Source organism: Lygodium microphyllum, chromosome 22 (genome assembly GCF_053477565.2).
Source record: "Lygodium microphyllum isolate KBCC chromosome 22, Lygodium_microphyllum_v1.1.10, whole genome shotgun sequence".
In the NCBI taxonomy this organism is placed as follows: domain Eukaryota; kingdom Viridiplantae; phylum Streptophyta; class Polypodiopsida; order Schizaeales; family Lygodiaceae; genus Lygodium; species Lygodium microphyllum.
In genome coordinates, this window is record NC_141156.1 from 122,588,266 (window position 1) to 122,612,787 (window position 24,522).

Below are 24,522 nucleotides of genomic sequence, written 5' to 3' on the forward strand. Positions count from 1 at the left end.
CCATTGCAAGGGCTGTGTTTACTAGCTAAATATTGTTGGGAATAAATATCTCGTGCCTTTTAAATGTGCTCGAGTGTGAACACACCCTTAGCACTTGTACTTACACATACATATCTATCTAAAAGCCTAAAGGTACTCTCTCATCATTGTACTAGAAAACGTGCTCACTCTCTACTCTGCTCTATGATCCTTTGCAATTGTCTAAAGCCTAACAACTTCTTCCACCCATTGCAAGGGCTGTGTTTACTGGCTAAATATTGTTGGGCATAAAGATCTCGTGCCTTTTAAATGTGCTCGAGTGTGAACACACCCTTAGCACTTGTATTTACACATATATATCTATCTAAAAGCCTAAAGGTACTCTCTCATCATTGTACTAGAAAACGTGCTCACTCTCTACTCTACTCTATCTCACTCTCTGTCTCTCACTGCACGTAACAACAGTCTGTCTCGAACTCCGTGCCTAACCGGCCCCTACAAACTGGTATCAAAGCTGAGGTGCTCAATACTCCATCAATCTTAAAGGTGTCAACGGCAAAGTCGGAGTTGCAAGTTGGGCTACATGCATCGTGGGGGATAGGACTAACGAAGTCTAAGTCAACGGACTGTTGGGCAAGGTGCGATAGATCGTAAAGACGACAGTCGCCAGTCGAACACAGCAGGCAGAGCGAACAACAGAGTCGACGAGAACCAACGACAGTTAACGAGGACCAACAAGCAACGAACAAAGTATAATGTGGCAGCAATTGGGGCGACGCAACGATGATTGGGCAACCAAGCGTCGTCGCGAGTAAGCAGTGTGAGAGATTGGGCGACTAGGTGTCGTTGCAATCAAGCCAACAAACGTCGTCAGCGTCACGCGACGCGACGTAGGTATCAAAATTTCCTCTTTTTTTTTAAGTTTTCCTACCGAGGGCATTCACGCGTGGAGAGACAGCTTCCAATTTTCGTGCAAACTTGGTCTATAAATTTGGGCTTTTTCCAAATTTGGGAAATTTGATGCAAAACAAGCAAATCTGTCTCAAAACTTGCAACAATTTGTGACATTTTGTCCCTGCTTTTGGGGCTTTTCATGTATATGCACAAATTGGGCTGAAATTTACCCAATTTCTCGACATTGATGCACATTGAGCCCCGTGCAATTTGGGGCTCTTGCAGTTTGGGCAAAATTTGTACAACATTTTGGCATTTTATGTACATACAGGTCGAATTCCATGCAACTTGGACATCGACACTCGATAAAATTTGGGGGTTTTGCGAAAATTGCTCTATTTTGGCAAAACTGACATGTCCTATGCATAATAGAGAAAATGCAGATGTTTGTTTGATGCTTTGAGCACAAAATTTTGGAGCTTTTGACCGTTCGTGTCAAATTTTATGCCCGTGGATACATGTACAACACAAATTGCAGCTGCAATTTTGGGATTTCTCATGTAATGTGATGCATGTGCCCTTGGACCAGCTGTAATCAATTGTATAATGCTGTAGCACATGGTTTGGTGCTTCTAAAAATTCAGTTACAGATCTGAAATCTGTGCTTCTGCGTGGTCATTTATTGCTGATTGGTACTTGTTTGTACCTTGGTCACTTGGGTGACAGTTTGGGCCTGCATTTGCTGGTTTTTTTGTCACATTTGGGCTGAAAATCATGGCTGGCAGCAATGACAACTGTAATCTAATGCACATAAAGAAGCTTGAAGGCACACATAACTTTGCAGTTTGGCAAAAGCAGTGCTATAATATCCTATTGCAAAAGAAGCAAGCAAAGCCGATCAAAACCAAAGGGGCAAAGCCCGCGGACATGGAATAGGACGATTGGGATGAGTTAAATGAGCTTGCACACTCAACCATAGAGCTATCAATTTCTGATGCCTTGTTGTTCAACATCGAAGGTTTGGATTTTGCATATGCTATATGAACTAGACTAGAAGAACTGTATGCACAAAAGAGTGCTGCAAGCAAAGTGTATTGGCTGAAAAAGCTTATGGATTTGTGTATGAAAGAGGGTACAGCAATGTCTACCCACTTGAGTGAGTTTAAGTTCATTTTCAGCCAGCTGGTTGCCTTGAAGTTCATGATTGATGAGGAATTTAAAGCTACTTTCTTGCTTTGCACTGTGCCAGAGAGTTGGGATACATTCAAGGTTGCTATGAGCAATTCTAATGTAATCCTTTTGTATGCTGATATAGAGAGTGCTCTACTTATGGAAGAGATGAATCGGAAGAACAATGCATCCAGTAAGTCTTTCGGTGCTTTGCATACTAGGGGCAAATCACAACAAAAGGGCAAATATGATAGCAAGGGACGCAGTAAATCACGTGGCAAAGATGTTGAATGCCATCATTATGGCAAGAAGAGTCACTTTGACTCCTACAACTGGAAGAAAGAGAAAGAAAAAGGCAAGAACACAGATGATAGCAAGGAAGAGAAAAAGGACAATCAACCTAAGAAGAGCAGTGTAAAAATCGAAGAGGTGAATATAGTCACTCCCGACAATGACAGTGGGAGTGACGTACTCTTTGTCTCTTCACACTTTGATACACATGCTTTACTTGCAGATACAAATGATGACATGTATACCTGGATTCTCGATTCAAGTGCTTCCTTTCATTTCACCCCTCATCGTGAGTGGTTCTCCGCCTATACAAGGGGTCGACATGGCGTCGTCCATCTTGGGAACAACTATGCATGTGAGATTACAGATATTAGCAATGTGCAACTACAGTTTCAACATGGCTCTGTCTTTATACTTCAATATGTACGACATGTATCTCAGCTCAAGAAAAGCTTGATTAGCACAAGGCAGCTAGATGATGATGGTTTTCATACCACCTTCGATGATAGAAAATGGAAGATCTGTAAGGAATCTAGAGTGATTATCAAAGGTTGTAAAAGTGATACCTTGTATCCTCTCCATGTATCTAGTGTGCGTGATCATGTTGTTGCCGTGACCAAGCAACCAAGCGTTTCTTTGTGGCATGGCCGATTGGGACACATGAGTCAAACAAGAATGAAAGTGCTTTCTCATTTGGGTTACTTGCCTTGTCTTCGTTATGTTGATTTTGAGCATTGTGATCATTGTATTTATGGCAAACATGCACAAACGTCTCACAAAAAGTCTCTTTCTTTAAAATCTTCTCCTCTAGAGTTAGTGCATTCGGATGTATGTCAAATGCAAAGATTATCTTTAGGGGGAAAGAAATATTTTGTCACCTTTGTCGATGATACTACACGGAAGATATGGATTTACCCTATTTGTAGCAAGAATAAAGTGCTTGACAAGTTTAAAAATTTCTTGGCTTTGGCTGAAAATCAAACAAATAAGACACTTAAATGTCTTCGCTTTGATAATGGTGGAAAATATGTGTCCAAGGCCTTTCAGACATTTTGTGACAGCAAAAGGATCAAGAGGAAGCTCATTATCCCTCATAATCCGCCCCAAAATAAAGTTGCAAAGCGTATGAATCGGACCATACAAGATAAGGTCCATACGATGTTGTCTCATGCTGCATTACCCCATGGTTTTTGGGAAGAGATTGTTATGACAACCATTCACTTAATTAATTGGTCACCAAACAGGTCTTTGGGGGGGGTTTAAGAGGGGGGGAGGGGGTTCCCCAAGAAGCGTGGTCGGGCAAGCCACCTTCATATGCTCATCTGAAAGTATTTGGCTACGAGGCTTTTTTGCACATTCGTAAAGAAAAACAAAGCAAACTTGAGCCAAAGTCATGTAAATGCATTTTTCTAGGATATGGTGACGAGGATAAAATAGGATATAAATTGTGGAATCCTGAGAAAAGGAAAGTAGTATGCAACAATGACGTTATCTTCCGAGAAGATCGCATGCAAAAATAGCCCGAAAAGACTAAGGAGGTCCGTAGGGTTGTATTCCGAAAAGAAATACCTTTTGGACAACAAAATGTGCCCACTATACAGCAACAAATACCTATTGTAAATGAATATGTAAATGCAAAAAATGATGTTGAAAATGATCAATCAGCTATTGCTCATGAAAATGAGCCATTACATGTGCAAAAATAACCAAGATAGCAAGCTTTTAATGCCAATTTGCAAGCTGAAATGCCAAGACAGCATTCTGAAAATGAAAATTTGCAAGAACCAACAAACAATGACCATTGGGTTAGGAGATCGTCTAGGGCTACTAGACAACCTAACAGATTTGTTCCTGGTGTAAACAATGTGGCTGATTATGTCATGTTGGCAGACTGTGATGAACCGTCTTGCTTCAAGGAAACAATGGACAGACAGGACAACAAGAAATGGTATAAAGCCATGTTGTCTAAGATGGAATCTCTTTAAAAAAATGGCACTTGGGATTTGGTGCAATTGCCTAAAGGGCAAAAAACTTCCATGCAAATGGGTTTACAAAATGAAAGTCACTTCTGATTCCTCACCAAAGTACAAAGCAAGATTGGTTGCAAAGGGGTACAAGCAAGAGTATGGAATTGACTTTGATGAGATTTTCTCTCCTGTAGTCAAGATGACTACATTGAGAACCATTTTGGACTTGGTTGCGATTGAGGATATGGAGCTCATACAAATGGATGTAAAGACTGCATTTTTACACAGTGATCTACATGAGGACATATATATGCAACAGCTTGAAGGGTTTGGTGAACAAGGGAAAGAAAAGATGATATGTAAACTCAAAAGGAGTTTGTATGGGCTAAAACAAGCACCAAGAGAATGGTATCATAAGTTTGATACATTCATGCAATCTCAAGGCTTTCATAGAAGTCAAGTGGATCATTGCTTGTACACCAAGAAAGCAGCAAATGGCAGCCTAATTATCTTGGTTTTGTATGTTGATGACATGCTGATTGCTGGCAGGGATACTCATGCCTTGGATTCATTGAAGCAAAGTCTTCATGGCAACTTTGACATAAAGGATCTTGGTGATTCAAAACACATTCTTGGCATGCGAATACTCACAGATAGATCGAAAGACTTGCTCTATCTATCTCAGCAAGAGTATTTCTCCAAAGTTTTGCGATGTTCTAAGGTGGTGCCCTCCATATCAATCATGTGTAGAACCTTATATAAGCGAGTAATTGCAATGACTAATGCTCGTATATCATTCCAAAATGCCTCTCTCAAGCAAAGCCTCTGAATGGCTTTTTCCTCCTTCACACTTAAAAGCGGCTTCTCCTATAGCTATACCTTGAACTCCTTCGAGACCATGGCTTGCTGAATTTTGTTTCATGTGTCATACAATCACTCTAAAAGCAACCACATGGCAGCAAAACGGATCTTGAAGGGCTTCTTTAACTCTGCATCACTATAGATATAGTAGATAGCTAAAACCTTTATATTCTTGGTGATGAGATCTACTATGAGACAAGCGTCTCCAACAATCTTCCTTACCCATTCCAATGACCCTATATCTTCCTTGAGGAGATTGATGAAATGGATGGCACGTGGGGTCCATACAATGGACGAGAACTCTGCTTCAAGCAAGCCACCCATGCTTCAACAATTAGAAGCATTGTCGATGACCACTTGCACCAGTTAGGTCACATCAACCTACATAGCACAAGTGAAAGAGAGAATAGATTTAAGTTATTATAGAATCGTGGAGATAGAGATTCATAAATCATGATGGAGAATAAAGAGAGAGAATGAAGAGGTAGAGATTTGTGAAAAGATAAAATGAATTATGATTTATGAATATTGAAACATAAAATGAGTAATGAATCATTGAATCACTAACCAAAAAAAGATTATCTCAATGATAGCTTGGCAAATATATAAGTATATGAATACACTAGTAGTTCTTCATCCTCTTTGCCTTGAGGCTTGCACAAAAATAATGTGCCGAGAGGTGAAGAAACAATGATGTTAACGATGCCTTGATTCTTTTGATTGCTCCATCCATCAAAAAGTATCATACAACCATACTTTGTCTATCCAACACACACAAGCTCGAGAGATTTATTGATTCTCATCGAGCTTCTTGGTTTGCATATCATTGTAGCTAACACCATGCCACCCCTCACATGGACTGACCACAGCAATGGCTTTGACCATTCTCTTCCACCTAGCTAAACACATTTTAGGCATGCGCATTTAAAGAGATAGAGGGCAACACCTGTTGTTTGTTTCACAAGACAAGTACATCAACAAAGTACTTGAAAGATTTAAAATGGATAATGCTAAGCCTCTTGGTGTGCCTTTACTACCATAGACAAAGCTTAGTGAAAATGATTGCCCAAAAAACGATGCAACTGCTACTACTATGAAGGGCATACCTTATGCATCAGCTTGAGGTTCTTTGACGTATACCATGGTTGCAACTCATCTTAACATTACTCATGCAATCAAAGTTGTTACTAGATGCATGTCTAACCTTGGTAAGCCACTTTGGGAAGCAGTGAAATGTATCTTTAAATACTTGAAAGGTACATAAGAGAAGTGTATATGCTATGGAAAGGGTACACTAGAGTTGCAAGGATTTTGTGATTTGGAGCAAGAGATCTTCACACTAGAAAGTCTACCAATGGATATGTCTTTACTTTGGCTAATGGGGCTGTTTCTTGGTGTTCAAGGTTGCAAAAAATTGTGACACTAGGTACTACAAAGACGGAATATATTTTAACCATAGAAGCTTCTAAGGAAACTATTTGGCTTGGCCATTTGATCAAGGATTTTGGCCTTCATGTACTCTAGTGCTTGGTTGCGATAGCCAAAGTGCCGTATGTCTTTACTTTGGCTAATGGAGCTGTTTCTTGGTGTTCAAGGTTGCAAAAAATTGTGGCACTAGGTACTACAAAGGCTGAATATATTTTAGCCACAAAAGCTTCTAAGAAAGCTATTTGATTTGGCCGTTTGATCAAGGATTTTGATCTTTCTTCATGTACTCCAATGCTTGGTTACATACCAAACACATAGATATTCGATACTACTTTATTCGACGGGTCTTAGATGATGGTCTTGTCACAGTGACTAAGGTCAAAACCCAAGATAACCAAATAGAAGTTCTCACTAAGCATCTCGCAAAGGCTCAACATTAGCATTGCATCCGATTAGTGAAAGTTGGCTAGCTTAAACGTATCACTTCGAGCCTTTAAGTGAAAAGTTGTCGGGCATAAAGTCCCTTAGTCTCCATGTGTACAAGTTTACATGAGTGTGAACACACCCTTATTTGTACCCTAACATATAAATGCATTTTATTCTTTGCCTACCATCACTGGTACACTCATCTTGGGATTCTCTCACTCTCACTCACAAAACTGCTCTTGCTCCATTTCTGTCTCCCACTTCATTATGCACTCATCCCAACATCATGGTTATCCTTGTCGAAATCAACTAAAAGAGAAGTGGGACACTCATGATGCTCAAGAGCTCCAAAAACAACATACCATAGGTGCTTTTGCACAAATCAAGCTTTTCATAACATCACTCAATGTTAAGTTATCAAGGCCATGAATCAAGGCCATGAAGTTTATTATCAATAGAACAACAAGAAAAAGCCATCCAAAGAGAATAGAAAGAGAAGATAAGGATTAGAAAGAGAGAGAGAGAGAGAGAGAGAGAGAGAGAGAGAGAGAGCACAGCCAAAAGCACAACTCAAACTACACTGAACAGAGTTTACATGTAATGGAGAAAGACATTGATCACAAAAATGACTGCTGCATAAGAAAAAATCAAATTAGAAAAGGAAAAATCAATCAAAATCAACAAGAGCAACTTGAAAACATTGTCACCAAACCTACAGAGATGAGAAAACTGAAAACGCAAGTTCAAAATGGCAAAACACATGTTGTCATAGCATTAAATGCAATAAATGCACATTTTGCTGATGAATAACAACTTTGGAGGCAATAAACAAGCCAATTGACAACAAATTGATATCACCCAAGCTTTAAAAAGTAGATAGCAATCACATATGATCAACAATCAACCGTAGACAACAACAAGAACATAGATCCTATAATCCAATACCATGTTAGAAGTGGACGCAACAATGGAAGTATAGAAGAATGCTGAAATAAACTATTAAACAAGACGAGAGAGAAAAGTGAAAATACAAGAACATCATAAAAAACTATTAAACAAGACAAAAGAGAGAAAAGTGAAAATACAAAAACATCACAAGAAACTCAAAATTATGGTTGAGAAATGAAATCCGTATACCAAAAACAAAAAAATCTTGTACAACAATGAATCATTGGTTGTGTAGACACTGGCTCAAACTCTCTCCAACAAGGTCTACACTAGAATCTAGAAGTGATGAATGATGAACTATGGAGAAGTGGGACTATGTAAATAGTAAGAAATAATGCCCACTGTGCAACCAAACCAACCAATATCTAGCCCGACTATAAATGCTAGAGGACCAAATAAAACACCTAAAAATGACAAAAATAATGACATAAAAAATGCCAAGCTAAATTGTCACATGTCCAACCCAATCTAGCATGCACAAACTCACGTGACCTAACAATACTACTAGCAATTACCTCCTAATGAGACAATCAAAGACCCACTCTACATTACCCAACAAATCTTCTTCAAGTTGGATCATGAATAATGAAGCCACACATCATATAACCCCCATCCAAGACATTATCTCTCAAGTTCTTAAGACCAAGAATGTTCAATGTGAAAACAACTCCTCAATCGAGATCCATGGCTTAGATCGCATCAAATTTGAGATAAGCGAGAATCTATTGTTCTCTGCCATAAGAATCAAAGTGCTATTGCACTAGTTGGTAACCTTGTCTCATCAATCAACAAATATGGCAAATTGGTGCTCACTACCACTTCACTAGAAAGCAAGTTGAGCTAGGTACTATTTGGTTTTAGTTTGTGCCTACATTGAATAATTTTGTAGAAATTTCAACCAAGCCAATCAATGGTCTAATTCTTCAATATCTTCTTCCCAAGATCAACATGGATGCACCCTCTACTACTATAGATTAACAAGAGTAATTCTCTCTAGCTCTTCCTTCCACATTAAGAGGAATCAAGCTTTTTTTCTTGAGAGTGACAAAATCTTGGTTCATTTATTGCTTAACAAGCTTTTATTATTTACACATTGTATCATTACTTGCATCCTCTAGATAACTTTGATTATAAAAGGACACTTGAAATAAGTGAACAATTCCCTTGCCTTGTCCAAGTGGCACCATTGCATAGCATTTTGCACAAGCATGATGATTTACATTGCAATTTGCAATATCCCATGCATTGGCATTTTATTCTTATAAACATGCATTTAAATGTATTGATCCCTTTTCAATCAAAAAGAGATCAACTTTGGATCCACCATATTCACAACAACTCAAATGGCGATACATCTCATAGAACTGTTGCGACAAGAGCAAACTTATACACTTGGAACGATAGCCCAACTCACTTGAGACTATAGTTCAAAATTCACATTGATAAATACCAAATCTCTACTGAATATAATTCATATACAATAAGAAACACCTCATAAGCTCATACAGACATCATTCTAACAATGATAGATGAAGGCATACATCCATCATAATCAAGACATACACTCGATATTATAGATAGTCCTATCAAAACCTTGTAGGGGCCTTGAAATGTACTTCAACCCTATTATTCCAATTTATTACAACAACGAATAATGAGACATGCATATCCAAATCCAAAAAAAAACCCAATCTTTCTTGTTTGTACTAAGTCTACCAAAAGTAGAGATCAAGAATCAAGTGACAAAACTCAAGAATAGCCATGTTTAAGTATCGAATCTTCATTTTCAACTTGTTGCCCTATTCTTAGTTGTTATTTACAAACCAAAATAGTTTACATAAAGAGCATAAACTCATCAAAACTCCTCTTTGATAATCCAACAAGATTGCCCTAAAGCTCAAGACCAAGAATCAAGTGAGATCACTTCAAAGACCATGTAAGAGATGAAAATCCACAAGAAAAGCTTGCTATCTTCTCTTACCTTTTTTTTTGCTGTTCAAAAATAGTCTCAATCCTCTCCTCTCTCTTCTCCAATGCAGAAGCCTCCAACCCACTTACTTTCTTTAGCTTTTTTCTCCACCTTTTTCTTATATCCTCTCCTAGTTAGCATGCCATTGCCTTCACGTTTATGGCCAGATTGAACAGCAACCACCCAATTAGTCCTATTGATATCCCTAAATCTATATTGACTAGTCTTCTTGATCTCACGCTTCATTCTCCAACCACATCGCTCACAAAACAAGTCACTTAAGTGACTACTAATCACTACTCAAAGCCACATGGTCATTAACTCCCAAGACTCTACTTGACTAACTCCTATTATCATGACAATGAGTAAGTTTAAAAAGTCCACTAACTAAGAAGTTTGTCACTTACCATTCTACAAACAAAGCATAAACTCTTCCACAAGACAAAGCATACCACACTTTCATACTATCAAAGAGCCCATAACATTGATAAGTCAAACCCTAATTTGAAAAAACACAATCATCTACAAGTAGACAAACTATCCATCACTCAATCTCAATCTCATTTTTGCCACTTAATGATGCCTTCTCTCTACTATTTACACTCTCTTCACAATTCAAGCTATTACCTACTACTTCCCATCATTAAGCACATGTTGTCTAACCCTATTGTTAATAACTATTTACAACCGGTTGCCATCACCAAGATTGCACATTTATTATTGATTTGCCTTCTACAACTTGCGTTTGGACCACAAAGCTATCATTGGCCTACCATGAAACAACCAAATTTTGCAATCTATAATTATCAACAAACCTCCACATCATCAAATTTACTACATTTTGATAGCCACCACCTAGCCTCCACATCATCAAATGTTGTTGCATTTTGCTATTTTAGCCTTTTCTTACCCGTCTATCATATCACTGATCCGATCATCACAAAGTTACATCTGTTGTAGCCAAACATTCTTAGAGACTGTCTAGTATATTTCAAATTTTAAAAAAGTACAACATACCCTTATACTCGTACTCTCTACCTCAATCCTAAAGACACTAGAGATCAAAGGTGAATATTTCACCTTTGCATAACATTTCTACTACATTAAGCATTGTATTTATTCATTACTCTAATTTCATTTATCTTCAACATTCATTCTCTTTGTATTATCCTAAACCTAACTATGTTTCTTTGTTAGTTTGTGTGTTTGTCATACACTTGTATTTGTATTTTATAGTCAAGTATCTCTTTACAATGAGAACCAAAGAATCCCAAGTCGTGATCATGAAGATCGACAAGAATATCAAAATGATCATTAAAAAGATTGTCATGATCAAGAAGATCATAAGAACCAACACAAAGAAAACAAAAGATCTAATCATCAATCAAATAGAGCTCAACAATTTAATAAAAATCAAATATCAAAGCATATTTTGAATTGCGATCAACCTCACTCACCCCTTCATTCTTTATTTCTACAAGAGTTTCTGTTGAAAAAACTTGTTTGGCTAAAATTACATCCTTTGTGCAAGTGCTTATGCTTCCTACTTCCTCCAAAAAAAAGCTTCATACAATGAGCAACTCACTTGTGACTAATGATTAAGTCATTGATTAATCCTTAGTAAAAAAAACCCAAGTTTGAAGATAACCATTCTTTTCTTGTGTGTTACAAAAATCTCAAGTTTCAACTATGAAATATGAACTAACAACATGGATGGAGTATAAAAAACAACCAATCTTTTCTTTTTAGCATAGGATTCCATTGGGCAACCTTGTCACTCCATATACAACAAGATATGATGCTATTTATTAGCTATATATCAAAAAACAAAATATTACAACACTACAAGCTAAGATTCTCTCTTTTCCTCAAAGATCTCAAGTCTAGTGCACTTTCTAAACAACTTTGTTCCAAAGAAAGTGACATTCTCACAATTTCATTGCAAGAAATTTCCATTTGTGAGAGAAACAACATGAGATTGCATGGAAACTATACAAGACAATTGTCTAAGCAAATGCTTTGTAAAATTGGATTCAAATACTAGCTGCTTTTAGATTTTGATGGGATAAAGTGCTCATTCGTATTTTTGAATATTAAATACTCTACAAGTGGTTGAAGTCTAACATTGAAGATAACAAGATTATTATGCATCCATAGATTAGATGTGCCACAAAAACTAACTAAAATATAGATATTCCAATCTTAAGTATACATCAATACTCTAAAAAAATATTAAAGACATCTAGCTTTGGGACAAACAAGCATCATGTGTGATATAGGAGCACTCTAGCTCCAATTGTGTAGTGCTTCTCCAATTGCGAGTGGATTTTCTTGCTAAATTTACTATTAAGCTAAATTAAGTGTTTGCTAAATGTGATCTACTACCCTTAAGGCTTTCAAAGGTCAATTCAATTCGTAACCGATAGAGTCAAAACCCCGAGATGCCTTTTTGCAACTAAGATATCTCAAAGAGGTGACAATCAAAAGCAAAAGAATGAAAAAAAAACAAAGAAAAGGACAAGAGAAGAATAAAAAGTCCAAAAAAAATTCCAAGTATTTGCAATGTAGAAAAGGTACACACCCCAAAAGAAATACTAAAAAGACATCCCCATATTTGACCTAGAGTGAAGGATGGTGGATGGTACAAAAGACTCAAATAGTACAACCACCATAACTACAAAGTCCATCCTTATTTATCTCTATGTGATGGAAGACATTGCTCTTGCTTCTTCCTCTATGAAAAAGCCGTGGCTTGTGAATAGCAATGTGTCATTCCATATGACTTATCATCAAGATTGAGTCTACGACCTATATGACGCAAGAGGCAATATCACCATTAGTGAGAATTTATCAATGACAATTCAAGAAATGAACAAGATCCCACTTATTTTTAATAAAAAAGATTCTACAACCAAAGTTCTCTATGTTTCAAAATTAGGTTTCAACCTACTATATATTCATGGACTCACACATATGGAAACTAGCATGGCCTTCACCCAAGAGGCTTTTTGAACAAGTACAAATGAGTATAGGCAATACAAGTTCATAGCCCTAACAACCGCATCCTCAATACTTGGGCTACTTTGATATGCATATTATGGACATTTGAATATTAACATCAATCATTAAGCATCAAGGAACACTTTTGTCAAGGGCCTACCAAACTTTCCTTCTAATACTCCTACTTTATATCCTAGCTATTTAAAGGGTAAATAACATTGCTAACCTTTTTCTACAGTGGCTTTAGATGAGCATATGCACCCTTAAAGTTGATGCATACAACTTGTGTGGCCCTATCAAGACAATTTTCTTACAAAAAGCTAACTACCTTATACTCAAGGTTAATCATTTATCCAAATATGCGTGGCCTATTTCCTTAAGTTAAACTATGAGGCATTTTCCAATACGAGTCCCCATCAATGCCTACTTTACAAGTAAAACTCCCTCCACCATTACACAAATATCACCCAACTAAGAGATACAAATTTGACATGATAAGTATATGAAGCAACAAAAAAGTCAAGACTTGTGGATTGAATGTAAATTAAAATTGTGAAGATTGATCTTGATTAAATGATAATGAAGCATCAAAAGCAAATTCATAGAAAGGAGCATGTGACACAAAAAATTTACCTAAACTTCTACTTCTATAATTGCCACTTCTTACATTCCCATACTAGTATGGGTTTGAGTCTTCATGATAAATTATATCAATTAACTACGATTCAAAGAAGAAATAAAAGTACTTAAAACAATTACATTATATATACCTAGCACTACATTTGATACACTAGATAGCACATGTTTTCTAAATTAATGTGACCTTTCAATTGAAGAGTTCATGTTCCAAACAAGTATATATCTCTAATTGACATGCATGATTCTCCAAGTTGTAAACTGCATCAATAAAATGACACGTTGAAGGTAATGTGTAAGATACATCACAAATGTAGGGTCACTCCATATCAAGGTGTCTCTAGTATCTACTCGTGACAAGCTTATATTCCTATTTTATGAAAGGACACATTCTACTTGGCAAAAGATTTTCCGCTTAAGAAGACACATGGAAGAGCATCTTTGAGCATGCTAACGCTATGAGATGAGGACTCGGATTTCCAAGCTAGCTTACTATTGGTTATATAAATGGATGCTTGTTAACGCTCTAAGATAAGAAGTCAGAATTCATGGCTAGCTTACCATTGGTTACACGATGGGTGACGCTTTGGTCTCTTTCTTTACCTCCTCTCAATGTCGTGTAAAGCTACAACTTCATTACATACAATGCTTTACTAATGAGATGCATCTAGCAAATTACATGTGGCCATCAAACAAGTTGACATTCTCATCGAGTTTTCTTTATGGTTGTTATTGCTATCAAAAGATCACGTACCAACGAGACAATAGGGTTTGCAAAGAGGAACATGAAGTAAACTCCGCAAACATGAAGAGAAAAAAAAAGAGAATAAACTCTGATGAATGGGATCATGAAGTTCTAAATCATGGAGTGAATGTGATATAAGGGAACAAGGATGCCATAACACAAGGAAAATGATAAAAACAACCACGAATCAAGAACCGCAATGTCCTCCTGAAGAGGTGTGAGGATAGTGGAGAGGCTAGAGAGAAGAGGTGACGGATTGAATGAATTAACCGTAAGGAATGAATGAGAGTGGCCTATAAATAGACACAGTCAGTCTAGGATGGCACTCCTTTTTGGGACTGCAAATCCTAAAAGCAAAAACGCAAACTGCAGGTGAAGGGTGAAGGAACCCTCTCTCAAGCCCAAAAAGGGAAACAAGAAAAGAGTGAGATGGAGATACAATGCTACATGCTGAAGAATACTCATGCAACAAGTGCCACTTGAACAATGTCCCTTGTGGAAAAATTGTTCACTTATCCAAGCGCCCTAGTACAAAGATGATGAAATCATGCAATGCATAGGAGGAATGTCGAACTTTGTGTGGTGCCGAGAACCATCGGAATATGCTCATACTCCACCTCAAGAGTAAACTCCATGCTGACCAAGAAACGAAGAAGATCCACCCTATAGTTTGAGAATACCACCTGAAAGGAAACCTTTGAAGATAGTCAAGAGATTGGATGAGTTGTAGAACACGAAACTCAACCTTGGGAAAGAAGCCACTAACTCCATGACTCCATACTGAAAGGAATATAGAGAAAATGATTGCTCAAAGAAAAGCCACTCCTCGAAAGTGAAAGGTGATAATGTGTAAAGAACTTCATGGCACAGAGAGCCCACCTCTAAATCTAAAGAAGTAAAAGTAGAAGTCCCCCTTTGAAGCCAAAGAACTAGAAGCCCTCTTTAAGAACGAAGTAAGAAAATCCCCCTCTAAATCCCAATTTGAGAGAGAAAGGAAATCCAACCACTCTGGACTCACAGACTGTGAAGCATCTGATGACGAAGAAAGTGCCACCGATCATGTCGAAGATACCTGGGACTCGAAAGAAGCAATCGAAAAGCACCCAAAAGTGGCCTCTTGAACTTGAGTGAAAGAGGATGGAAAAAGAGACTCAAGATGAGCCAAGGGTAGGAAATAATCGCAAGCTCTCAAGAGAGTGGACTATAAAGGAGATGTGGACCATGGAAGCCATTGTACTTGGAAGTGGATGAGAGAAACCTCTGCGCAATGGAGTGGTCTCTAAGAGGGCTTATCGCCTAAAACCTGGAAAAATGAGATTTTGATGCAACTAAAAAAAAAAAGTGAATGTCGAACCTACCATTGGTCTTTGCCTTCACTGGAGTGGAGGATCTTTGCTATTGTTTGAGCAGATCTAGCTCTGATACCATGTCAAAAGATGATGTACCAACAAGACAGTAAGGTTTGCGGGGAGGAACACAAAGTGTAACTCAATAAACATGAAAAAGATAAAAGAAGAGATAATAAACTCTAATGAATGGAATCATAAAGTTTTAAATCATGGAGTAAATGTAATACAAGGGAACAAGGGTATCGTAGCACAAGAAAAATGATGAAGACAACCACGAATCACGAACCACAATGTCCTCTTGAAGGGATATGAGAATAGTGGAGAGACTAGAGAGAAGAGGTGACAAACTAAATGAATCAACCGTAAGAAATGAATGAGAGAGTGGTCTATAAATAGACACAATTAGTCTAGGATGACGCCCCTTTTTGGAGTTATAAACCCTAAACGTAAAAACACAAATTGCAGGTGAAGGGTGAAGGGTGAAGGGTGAAGGGTGAAGGGTAAAGAGTTTCTCAACAATTACACGGTAGGAGAATTTCAACACCAAAATATTTGATTCAATGCTCTCACTTAAACTATGCGCATTATGGAACCCATTATTGTTGCATACATGTATCACAATGCACGGTATCTTGCCTCCTCATGTGCCATGTTCACTAAGACCTTTGAAACAAGTGCCGTTCGTTAGTCTTAGTAATGAGTGGTTTATTAGCTCATCAAAAATCTCTCAAACTCCAAATCATTCTCATGCATTTTACTCCATTTCTCCACTTTCACACTTGGATATACTACCCACTAGCCATGGCTTGTCCATGTTCCTTTGAGCCTTTTTTAAGAGGTACAAGCGGCATAGCAAAACTATATTAATGAGTTTTTTACTTGCTTAGTTAATAATGACCATGACCATGCGATTCAATAGTGATGGTGACCTCTTCAAAGAGAACAAGCATTGGATTTTTTTTTAACAAGGCTATTTTTGTTAAAATGGTGAACAATCATTACTACATTTAGCTATGACTCCTCAATTTAACACATGCTTCTCATGACCTATCATTGCTTCACATCACGATGACTTCTATAATAAAATAAATAAATGTCACCTATAGCATGTGCTTCTCATAACCTATCATTGCATTCACATCATGATGACTTCTATGACAAAAGAATGGATGTCATCTATAGTATGATTATGTATGCTTGGCACTTTCAATGCATTGCAAATGGTATTTTTTCTTGGTCTCTTCCACGACTTGGCTTCCCTTTCTACAAATTACTTGTTAAAGGAAATGCTTCTATCCCATAGAGAAGTGATGCTCTTAATATATTCCAATACTAGGGAGAAAAAAACTAGTGGAAAATACATGTCTCACAAGAATACATGCAATTGTGAACCATTCATACAAATATTATTTTTGGGGATCAACCCTAGCACTAGCTCGACTCTAAGTCCATGATGGATTTGGTGATAAAGTTAATTTTGTTCATATCTTGTATCTACTTGAAAATTACTTTGGCAAGACCAATGAAATAAGCATGGTGCATTTGTTGGCATAATCATATGCACTATAACTTTTAGGGTTTGTTGGTTACTACTATGATGACATGGATCATAGTAACATGGGACCAATTTTAAGAACAAGGACAAGAACATTACCATCCCTATCACAAGCTCTGACATTGAAACATAATCGAAACAATCTAAGGACAAGATGGAACTACAAATCTAGAACAAGCTAAAAAATGGCCATCCCTTGATAGCATGCATTGGACATGGTGGAGATTTGGATGATCTTTGGCGGCTAAATTTTGAGTCACACCACATATTCCATTGTATTATCAGCCATAATTTAAGAGGGTGATAGCAAAGAGCAAATCATATGTACACTAGGCTGTTTATTAGCCTATATGGGGAAGATTGTTGTTTCCCTTTAGGGGGGGCTAAAGCTTTGTGTGTGTTTTTTCCTTAAACTCAAAGCATTGATGTCTTTAGTCTAGATGCCTAAAAGTGTGTGTACTATATACTTTCATCCCAAACTAGGCCTAGACTGGGTCATTCCAACAGCTCTTGACCAAATGATTGCATACGACAAGAACTTTGGATAGGGGAAGTACACCGATACCTCACACCGAGTGTCATTATAAGAGCCAAATTCCTTAACATGTAGGCCTCTAGCAAAAATTGGCTGGTATAAGCTGTATCTGGTGCCAAATACTGCACCAATATTGTGGTTAGGTGATGGAAGTTGCTTCTCAAAGGAGTAAATCATCAAAGTTAAGGCATACACTAAACCTTTCGAATTAATTGTGCAAAACATGTAGATCGTACTCTTACACAAAACTGCAAATATCCTTGTCTTTACAATAACGTACAAACAATGATCATTTCAAAGAGACATTCCTGACCGTACTAGCCTTGGAATAACTCAAATTTCTAGGTGAAAGAATAAAAATTAGTAACTCTCTTTCGATGCTAAGACCGCGCATTGTAATCTTCAACATAAAGAACCTACCATCCAATCCTTGAAATCGAATCGAAAGACAAATTGGCTGTTCACAACTTGCTGGCTCTGGCTCCTTGCATTGTTTCCGAACCTTTCAGCAGCAGTTGGAGCATATCGAAAGGCTGAAAACCCATTGAAAAGATGCATATAATTTTGAACCATTAATTGAGTCATGCAGGCCCAATAGTAAAGAGTAGACATCGTACCTACAATATGCTTCCCATCCTCAATAGTAATTTGAGCTCGCCCATCCTTGACCAAGAAGGACAGAAAAAATATGTTTTCTACCGTTTCAGCAAACGAGTCCCTGTTGAGTACGAGATGATCTAGCTGACAACCCTTCTCCCCAGTTTTCCTCAGTATATTAAACATTGCTCTAATGTTCTTATCTGTCTGAGTTTGTTCACTTCCAGCTCCATCCTCTACCTGATTCCATTCAAATACATCAATGAAGGAGATTTTGTATCATTACACATCTACCCCTGCTCAGGTTTTGAAAGGGCATGGCTCGTACTTTCCAATGTATCAAGGGCACTTACAATTTCAGGACGTGCTTCTTCAGCCACCTGCCGGTCTCGTCTTCTTGGCGCTGAAACTTTCCTCCTCTTAGGCTCGCTGTCCATTGGCCCAAGCCTGCACCAAGCAAACCAATAATATACTTAATATAGTTGCAGTACTTTTCCATTGTTGCAAAAAGGCCCTGAGATAGTGGCATTTTGGCTTGCTATCTATTGGCTTAAGCCTGAAGCAAGCAAACTAGTGATGTAAAGCATAGTTGCAGAATTACTTGTTTTTCCACAGTTGTAGAAAAGCCTACCAAAACTTGGCCTTGCCCCTAGGTTTGTGTCATGTGCACAATTACCACAGATAAAATAGAGCAAAAAGCACTCACATTGTGCACATGCCTGCAGCATCATGAAGAAGAACACAGGCTTCTGCCCCAAGAGACTGCCAGTCAATGTTGACAACCCCATCATCATAGTTAGAATGTGAATCTTCACTAAACTTTTGCAGAAGTGCACAGACAAGGTCAGATGCCTTAATGCCGCCGCCTTGCCTTGAATCCTTCAAAGAACTCAGGAATACATCTGTAATATCTAATAGGGCTTCTGCATCTGCAATTTGCTCTCTGGGCTTGTTTACTGTAAAAGAACAAACAAGCATTATACCATCAAATATCAAGCATCTTATAGGATGTTGCTAGAATTACACTTGGATGTTTCTGGCAGTGGAGACCCTACTTTAACACTGTCAACAAACTCAGAATCCTCTTTTGTTGCATTGATAGGATCTTTTTGATCCACCTGAATGTTCAGTAAATAATCTATTATGACAATTGAGCTATCTTCTGCATTCAATCACGTAAATTTTTCTGCTGTTATTGTAATTCCTTGTCACAGACCAACCAACCAATATCACACGTATAGCAACGCATTCTGAGTTGAAAAGCTCTAGATCGCCTGCTTCAGAGCTAAGTCATAGATGACAAGTTACAGAATACTCACCTAAACTATGAAGGTCGTCCACTCTTTGGACTATAGCATCGAACTTGTGCGAGTCGATGCTGATGAGTTGCTCTTTGTCGTCTGGAAAACCACCCAGAAGAAAAAAGCTTACCTAAGTCATCTCTTTCTGCTACCATGAAAGGCTAAACCTAAAGTACACATGAAAGGCGAAAATGAAGACAATAAGAGAAAAGGACACGAGGAAGACGAGAAAAGGAGGAAAATGAGAGGACAAAACGAGTTGAAGAAACAGGCAAAGGAAGCTTCGAGCATTTTGCAACGATCACACTAGAGAGATGAAAAATGAAAAACCTGCAATGGAAGCTTTGAGTCTTTTGTAATGCGAGCGCAAGACCCTGCGATCATCGTCGTTGCAGACTTTGGCCTCTCCCCCTCGACCGCCGTCAGCGTCTTCTGCATCAGCAGGGCGAGAGGCGAACCTTTCCCTCTTCACGCGAGCCTCGCTCGTCATGTCTTGTGTCATACGCCACGCACAGGCGACGGTGGTCGTCCCTCCTGTGTGCCTGATATTCCTTTAGGAGAAGTTTTGATGAAAAAAGAAAAGAATCTCTTTCCCTCCGAAAGCGAAGCTTTTTCAAAATTTCGAAAAATAAATGAAAATGGTGGAAAGTTTTACATCTTATCTATACTTTTATACTACATTATTATTTGAGCTACAGGTTCAAGAGGTGTTGAAGCACCAGGGAGCTCCCCAACCTAGCTTTTTCTATTATATACAATGAATTATAAATCTATACTATATTATTATTTGAGCTAAAGGTTCAAGAGGTGTTGAAGCACCAGGGAGCTTCCAAACCTAGCTTTTTCTATTATATACAATGAATTATAAAAAAGGATATTTTGAGTTGTAAGTTGACTTATAAAGTTATTATCTTAGATCAAAGAACCTATGTCTTCATGCCAAACATGTATCTTGTCACTCAAACATTCCACATTTTGCCATTCATGCAAAGTTGATGGATATAGAGCTGTGAGTAAAACAAGATTGAATTAGAACATTGCAAAGACTTTTAAAAACAACTCTGATGCAAAAGAATAAACAATGATAAAATGTAAAAACTTAATGTTTTGTTTATAATTTGCAATGTAGTTCTCATTGTGTACGTAGATTTTTTTGTGCATATAAACATGTTGGATCAACACTTGTGTTACTATACTTGTTCCATTAAATACTTTTTTGAACTCTAAAATTCTACCTTTCTAATGTTTGTTGGGGTACTATGTTATTATTTGAGCTACAGGTTCGGGAGGTGTCGAAGCACCAGGGAGCTCCCGAACCTAGCTCCCAAACCAAACCAAAGTCTAAATGTGTCATTAATCGCTCACATGATTAGGGATAGAGAGAAACGTAAGTGGTCATTAATATGTCACAATTATTGGGTTAATCTATCACATGGTTGGGGGAAGAGAGAAACGTGGTCTCTTTCCACCACCTCCTCCTCTCACTCTCATTCGCACTCACGGGCATCAGGCGGGAGCAAGCAACAAGAGGATCAGCAATGTGCAAAGGGTCAAGAGCAAGCACAAGCAGGCACATCAGTCCTCTCTCTCTCTCTCTCTCTCTCTCTCTCTCTCTCTCTCTCTCTCTCTCTCTCTCTCTCTCTCTCTCTCTCTCTCTCTCTCTCTCGTTTGCATCAACAAATGGTTGTGATTTTGGGAATCACCACAATGTGGAAAATCCCGTGGTTAATGAGTCACGTGTTCATAATAGTACTGTTTTTTATCCCCAAAATGGTGGATTGTGCTCCATTTTACATGCTTTTCCTACAACGGATATTCACCCAACAACAACAATACTCTTATTTCAAGAGCCGAATGTGCATTCCATGGGAAGTCTTTCTGAAATGTGTGAGAGGTGTTTAGCTAAGTTGTGGAGATGCAAGACTCGGGTGTCAGGGTTGATTTTATTCGGAAGGCATTGTTGTCGAAATGAAAAAGTAATGTTGCCACCATTGCAACGTCCACCACAGCCATTGCATGGTTTGTTGCATGGTGTTCACCCTCAAAGTAGGATATTTAAAAATAACATACGAGCATACAATAATACTCTTGCATTTGTATCACTCGGAGCTAATGTTGACGAGCTACCTGTTATCGAAAATGGTTACATCTTTAGAATGCATGGCTTTGTTTATCACCGTATAGGTACTTTGCTTCCTGATGTGCAACGTCAAGAAAGGCCAAGATTTACACAACTCTATGTTTATGATACCAAGCATGAGTTGCTTAATAGGCTGGGGGTTATGCATGATTTATTGCCAAATTTGCTAGGGGAGCTTTAATGTATGATGCATCGACACAACATATATGCACAAGCTTTTAGGTCTGTGGGTTTGCAATTGTAAAATAATCCCATGCAAGAACTAAGAATGTGTATTTTTTGTGTTCAAAGAACTAGTAAACAATACTCTACTTCTACAACAACTGAGGTTGCAGCTAGCATGTCGAGGCAAGGTGACGAGGATACACTTGATCATTAGGATATTCGTGTTTACACTTAGGGTGGTCTATGTGTTGCTATTTCAAACTTGCATAGAGCATATATGCCAATGCTATACGTCATCCTTTTCCCTATGGGAGATGATGGTTGGCATGTAAAGGTTCCCTACTGTAATGTCAATGTTCCTATTAACATATATGAATAGTCCAATAAAAATTGTGTTATCCTAATGCAAATTTATGCATTCCGTCTTCAAGTGCGCAAAGATACTGAGGTGTGCATATTGCGTGGTGGTCCACTATTGCAACAATTTATTGTTGATGATTATTATAGTATATAAAGCAACGTAGGTTAACTTGGTATTGCCAGAATCAATCATTGTTGCGATCGGAGGCCTACAAAGGCCTGGCAGATATGGTGGGGGCAAATGATAATGGGCCAATGCAGATTGTTGGTGCCACTATTGGCAAGAGGATAGTTTTATCGTCGTCGTTCACGGGTGGGCCAAGGCACGTGTATCAATTATATCAGGATGCCATGGCTATAGTACGATGTAAGGGAAAACCTGACCTTTTTATAAGAATGACATTCAATCCAAAGTGGTCAAAGATAACTAATGCTTTGTAGCCTGGGCAAAGTGCTTATGACCGCCCGGATTTGAGTGCTCGTGTGTTTCATAAAAAGCATATTGATTTAATATACACGTTGTTGTGGAAGGATCTCTTTGGTAAGGCTGCAAGCTATAGTATTGTGATTGAATTCCAAAAGAGGGGGCTACCACATTCTCATATTTTGCTAATTTTAGAGTCGTCTTTCAAACCTTCTGAAGCATGTCACTACGATAAACTAGTTTATGCTGAGTTGCCGAATAGAGTTAAGTTTCCAGCCTTATTTGAGACAATTTCAAAGTGCAGCATTCATAGCCCTTGTGGAGGATTGAACCCTAAGAGTCCCTGTATGGATAAGGGTAGATGTATTAAAGATGACCCGCAAAAATTAGTGGACATGACAACGGTTGATAGTTATGGCTATCCCATTTATCGAAGACGAGATGATGGAAACTATATGATCATAAATGGTTATGTCATTGATCATCAATGGATTATTCCATATAATCTTTTCTTAAGTAAAAAATACAATGCACACATAAATGTGGAGGTGTGCTCGACAGTTGCGGCTATTAAGTATTTGTATGAGTATGTGTACAAGGGGCATGACTATGCAACCGTCGAATTTTCTGTTGGGGATGATTCAGCATGGAATGGTGGCAATGTTCACAAGGTGGATGAGATTCAAAGTTATTTGGATGCATGATATGTTTCTGCCTCTAAGGCATGTTGGCAAATCTATGATTATGCATTACACGATGAAAAGCCTGATATACATTGTTTGCAAGTTCACTTTCCTGGTGAGAACTATGTGGTGTTTCGAGATACAAATAGTATACCAGATGTTGTGTAGAATGAAGACCTTCGGAAATTTACTCTTACTGAATGGTTTGTGTGCAACCGCATTTATCTAGAGGCTAGGACTATTTGTTATCAGGGTTTTCCAATGTATTGGGTGTGGAATGTACGACATAAGATGTGGACTAGGAGGAAGCGTGGGAATACATGTGATTGGATGTATTTTGTGGCACCTACATGTGATGAGCTCTACTATTTGTGGATGCTTTTAATAGAGTGTCGGGGATATACTTCTTTTGAAGATTTACATACTATTGATAATGTGATCTATGATACTTTTAGGGATGCTTGCATTGCAAGGGGCATGTTGGAGAGTGATGATGGATATGTTGTGTGCTTAGAAGAAGCTGCCTCTATGCAAACAGGTGCTCAATGGTAGAGGATATCATGTATAGATTGTAGCTACATCACGTGCATGTCTCTCTTGGTGGTCTACAACATGAGGCATCTAACATGGCTTTGTTATAGTTGCAAGACCTTTTGCACCATGTAGAGTGAAGACTCTCTAATTTTGATGGGTTTCCTAAACCTCATCAACCAAACTCACAACTACATGCTAACCCTCTTTTGTAATATGAAAATGCATACAACACATCGGAATACGTAGGGTTTCTGAATCCATGGAGGGACAAAGAATTACCTTTAGTGTAATTATGGATGTTGTTGACACAGATACTGGGGATATATTCTTTTTGGATGGTCCTGGTGGGTTTGGGAAGACTTTTCTATGTAAATATTTACTTGCAAAGGTGCGTAGTGGTGGCCATATAGCGCTGGCAATAGCATCAGGTGGCATTGCTGCCTTGCTTTTACTAGGTAGTTGTACATCTCACTCACAATTTAAAATCCCAATAGAATTAAATAATCGATCCACCTGCAGCATTCCTGTTCAAAGTGACCTTGCTCAGTTATTGAGATAGTTGAGT

At 38.1% G+C, this 24,522-nt stretch overlaps 1 protein-coding gene across 2 annotated transcripts in view; it reads right to left on the reverse strand.

Moving 5' to 3' along the window:
* The window catches only part of LOC148017572 (non-structural maintenance of chromosomes element 4 homolog A-like), a 32,456-nt gene extending 12,235 nt beyond the window's left edge, over nucleotides 1–20,221 (reverse strand). The window contains exons 1-7 of one of the 2 annotated variants that reach the window (XM_087662687.1): nucleotides 19,982–20,221; nucleotides 19,670–19,750; nucleotides 19,203–19,306; nucleotides 19,057–19,112; nucleotides 18,704–18,797; nucleotides 18,371–18,590; nucleotides 18,174–18,286 (exon numbers count right to left, since the gene is read on the reverse strand). In XM_087662687.1, the coding sequence (XP_087518813.1) occupies nucleotides 18,174–18,286; nucleotides 18,371–18,590; nucleotides 18,704–18,797; nucleotides 19,057–19,112; nucleotides 19,203–19,306; nucleotides 19,670–19,750; nucleotides 19,982–20,153 (840 nt within the window). In that variant the 5' untranslated portion in view covers nucleotides 20,154–20,221. Of the gene's footprint in view, nucleotides 1–18,173; nucleotides 18,287–18,370; nucleotides 18,591–18,703; nucleotides 18,798–19,056; nucleotides 19,307–19,669; nucleotides 19,751–19,981 lie in introns of both variants that reach the window. The other variant, XM_087662686.1, reaches the window with a different exon arrangement.
* Nucleotides 20,222–24,522: the final 4,301 nt, after the last annotated feature.